This window comes from Homalodisca vitripennis, unplaced genomic scaffold, assembly GCF_021130785.1.
Source record: "Homalodisca vitripennis isolate AUS2020 unplaced genomic scaffold, UT_GWSS_2.1 ScUCBcl_532;HRSCAF=2772, whole genome shotgun sequence".
Classification (NCBI taxonomy): Eukaryota; Metazoa; Arthropoda; class Insecta; order Hemiptera; family Cicadellidae; genus Homalodisca; species Homalodisca vitripennis.
In genome coordinates this window covers 32468-35848 of record NW_025776637.1, presented here as the reverse complement: position 1 = coordinate 35848, position 3381 = coordinate 32468, and the positions used below count along the sequence as shown (strand labels likewise).

Here is a 3381-nt window from a genome sequence, read left to right as displayed (position 1 = left end):
CGGCGGACTGTTCATGAATTCCATAGAATAGACGGTCAGCGACCTACCCTAAAAACTCTTCTTCCGGTATTAAAAGAAAAAAATCTGGTTTAGAGGAGGAATATGAATTCTGAGACAAGTTCTCAAGGAACTTCAGTTTAAATGGAGAAAATCTACAGATAACAGAAAACTTTTAATAGAAAAACACGAAATAAGAGAACACAGAGTTCGTTTTATTAGAGCTATAAAACGTTACAGAGAAAAGGGTCGACCAATTGTTTATACGGATGAGACTTATGTCCACGCTTCGCACACAAAGCCCCACTCATGGTCAGATGGCAGCAACAAAGGCCTCTTAACACCTATTTCTAAGGGCGAATATGGAATAATTGTTCATGCAGGTAATGAGAACGGATTTATCGGCAAAACATTGTTGGTGTTCAAATCAGGCCAAAAGTCAGGTGACTATCATGGTTGTATGAATTTTAAAAATTACAAAAAATATCTGCAAGAAAAACTTATTCCAAATTTACCACCAAAAACCGTCCTTGTGATAGACAACGCATCATACCACAATAAACAACTAAACCCCGCACCTACCAGCAATTCCAAGAAAGCAGAGATAATTCAGTGGCTAGTTAACCATAACATCCCGTTCCATGACAAAATGCTTAAAACAGAACTCTATCAGATTGTGAAGCTTAATAAGAACCCGCACAAAATGTTTGAGATTGATTCCATACTTGCAGAACACGGCCACTCCGCTTTGCGCCTCCCTCCTTATCATCCCGATCTTAACCCGATAGAAATGATATGGTCACTGATAAAAAACCACGTTGCCCTGAAAAACACGACCTTCAAATTAAATGACTGCATCAATCTAGTGAGAGAGAAAGTCCAAGATATTACAAAAGAGGAATGGGCGAAGAGATGCCAGCACGTTAGAAATATTGAAAAAAAGTATATGGAACATGAAGTATCTATTGATGACATCACAGAATCTTTCATCATAAATCTAGAAGCCGGCAGTAGTGATGACGACAGTGGAAGTGACAGTGAACACTCTAGCCATAGAGAAGACAGTGGCGGTGAAATGAGTGGAGTGGAAGTGCTTGAATAACATAAATGACAAGTAAGTGACGCAATTAATTTATTTGCTTATTAGGTTTAATAAAGAATATTTTATTTTGCAATTCTGAGATAATGAAACGTCAATAGTAAGTATTGATAATAATAAATATATAAAACTACAGCAAGTCTCTTTCATATTTTTATGATATAAAAATAATGTACATTAACTTTTCATGACATAAACTAATAACATACAGTCAGACAGACAATATTATATATTTATGCTACTAGCTAACGTGTTGCTCAAAATCGAACAAAAGTGAAATGTGTAGTTAAATACTAAAACCCAAACATTTAGTAAACAGCTGTTAAATTGTAGTTAGTAGACATCGATATAAAAATTGAATTTAGTTTGATCCAATGTCGAAGGATAGCGTCACTGTAGACCTTTACTGTATTAAAGTGATACCCGTACTGTTGTTAAAGTTCTAAGAAGTATTAGCAAATCTACGTAAATCTACCTTTAATTTGACACCTCAAACGTTAATATCTATCAAGCCGTTATCGAATATTATGATTTCGAAGAAAAACCCCTAGCGTATCAATACAACGCTCCTACTGGGCTAACTTTTCTTCCTAGAGTAGTACATCACTGGGCCGCTATCATACACTTCCCCTCCACTGGCGAGCTATCCCACCATTACCCGCCTCTTCCCCTACTCAGGGCTCAGCTCGTTCCTCACGTCCTCTACCAGCGTTTAGTTAATATCTTTCATTTTTTATACTGTTGTAATTAAAATTTCTAAAGTTTCCCATCTTTCAGAGTCTGAGAATTAATTCAATTTTTTGAAGTATTGTGAATTAAATTTTGGTCATAAAGTTAATATCAAGTTTTGTGTTATATTGATTTTGAGTATTTTGAGAAGAGAACTTTTATTTTATTTTGTTAATTTAAACCATTTTTTGAGAAGTATAAATTTTTAGTTTCATTTTAATTTTAATTCATTTTTAATCAGACTCTTAATTAGATTTGTTCGATTGTGTGAAGTTTTGAAGAAAATCGAATCAAAAGTTTGTAAACTTTGTTAATTTTTTTGGTGAACTTAAATTTCGGAATAAATCATGTATTTCCGAAAAGTTGTTTTGATTTACGAAGTATTAGCTCCACATAAATTTAATATATGTGCTATAATAACGGTACAGGGCGATGTTTTCCAACATCACCGCAGGCTGGGCAGCATGCGCTGGCAGGCTGCTCCTGGTCTCCAACAGGCCGTGGGAGGTCGCTGGGGCAGCAGGAACCGCAGTCCGGGCTTCAGGAAGACGATCCGTGAAATGTCCAATGTGGCCTTTAGAAAGGCCTTTTGGGGCGCCAAAACTGGAACTAACTTTGGAAGCCGCGCAGGCATCCAGGAGAGCAGCCAGTGGCCCCGGAAGGCTTGTTTCTCCATCAGGGGGTGCCGGAGCACTTCCCTCGATATTCTCCATTGGATTCCGGAGTGGTTGATTTTTTTGTGTTTTCAAGTCCACGTCTAGAAGAAGAATGATGTGTGTGTGGCCGCGATGTACTTTTTGATGGCCTGAAGAGACGAACCACCGCGCTCTTTCAGGTTCTTGATGGCCGCGTTCACCATGTCCGACGTCGGAGGGTGAGCCGGCTTGACGCGGGGCTTCTTGCTGGCGGCCGCGGCCTTCGCCTTCTTCGGCATGGGAGCGGCTGGCGCAGGTGCTGTTGTAGCGGAGTCTGCCATTCTGTATGTCGGGGAAATCAGATGGCGCCAGGCAGGCAGCGGGTAGGCCGGGACTCTTGTCCCTTCTGTGGCAGCTTCTCTGCAACAAGCAGAATGGCTGCTGGTCGTCAGTACGTCCAGCCCCAAGAGGGGCTATTTTGCGTTGGGTCGTGGGGAATTTTGGGTGTGTGGTATTGTATTTAGGTAGGAGAAAAGTGATGTAGTAGGTTAGGTAGTGGAGTTAAGTGGAAAGTCGTAATAGTATAGTTTATTTAGTCTTCTAGGGTGGGTCGTCTAAGATTACTTTCAGTTGTGGGATTTTCCACGGATGGACGGCTTCCCTGGTCGCCCACTCACGGATGTGTTCCCACTCGGATTCGGCTGCTGCTGCATACATGGCTCTCGCCTGGCCAGTGATGAAGTCATGCAGGCTGGGTAGTCCTGCAGACCGTAGGACGACCGTGTTTCTGACGAACCATGGTGTGTTCGTCAGTTGTCGGATTGTCTTGTTCTGGAAGGCTTCTAGTTCCTTCCTGGTCGTCTTGGAGGTTTGTGGATACCAGGCAGGAGCCGCGTATGTCACGATGGGGCGGACTATCGT

At 41.3% G+C, this 3381-nt stretch overlaps 1 protein-coding gene across 1 annotated transcript; it reads right to left on the bottom strand.

Annotated features, from left to right (window-relative positions):
• Window positions 1-2530: 2530 nt before the first annotated feature.
• On the bottom strand, window positions 2531-2801 carry LOC124370804 (histone H1-like). Its single transcript, XM_046829099.1, has one exon. It carries the CDS (start codon window positions 2799-2801, stop codon window positions 2583-2585), a length of 219 nt encoding a protein of 72 aa, XP_046685055.1. The 3' UTR covers window positions 2531-2582.
• Window positions 2802-3381: the final 580 nt, after the last annotated feature.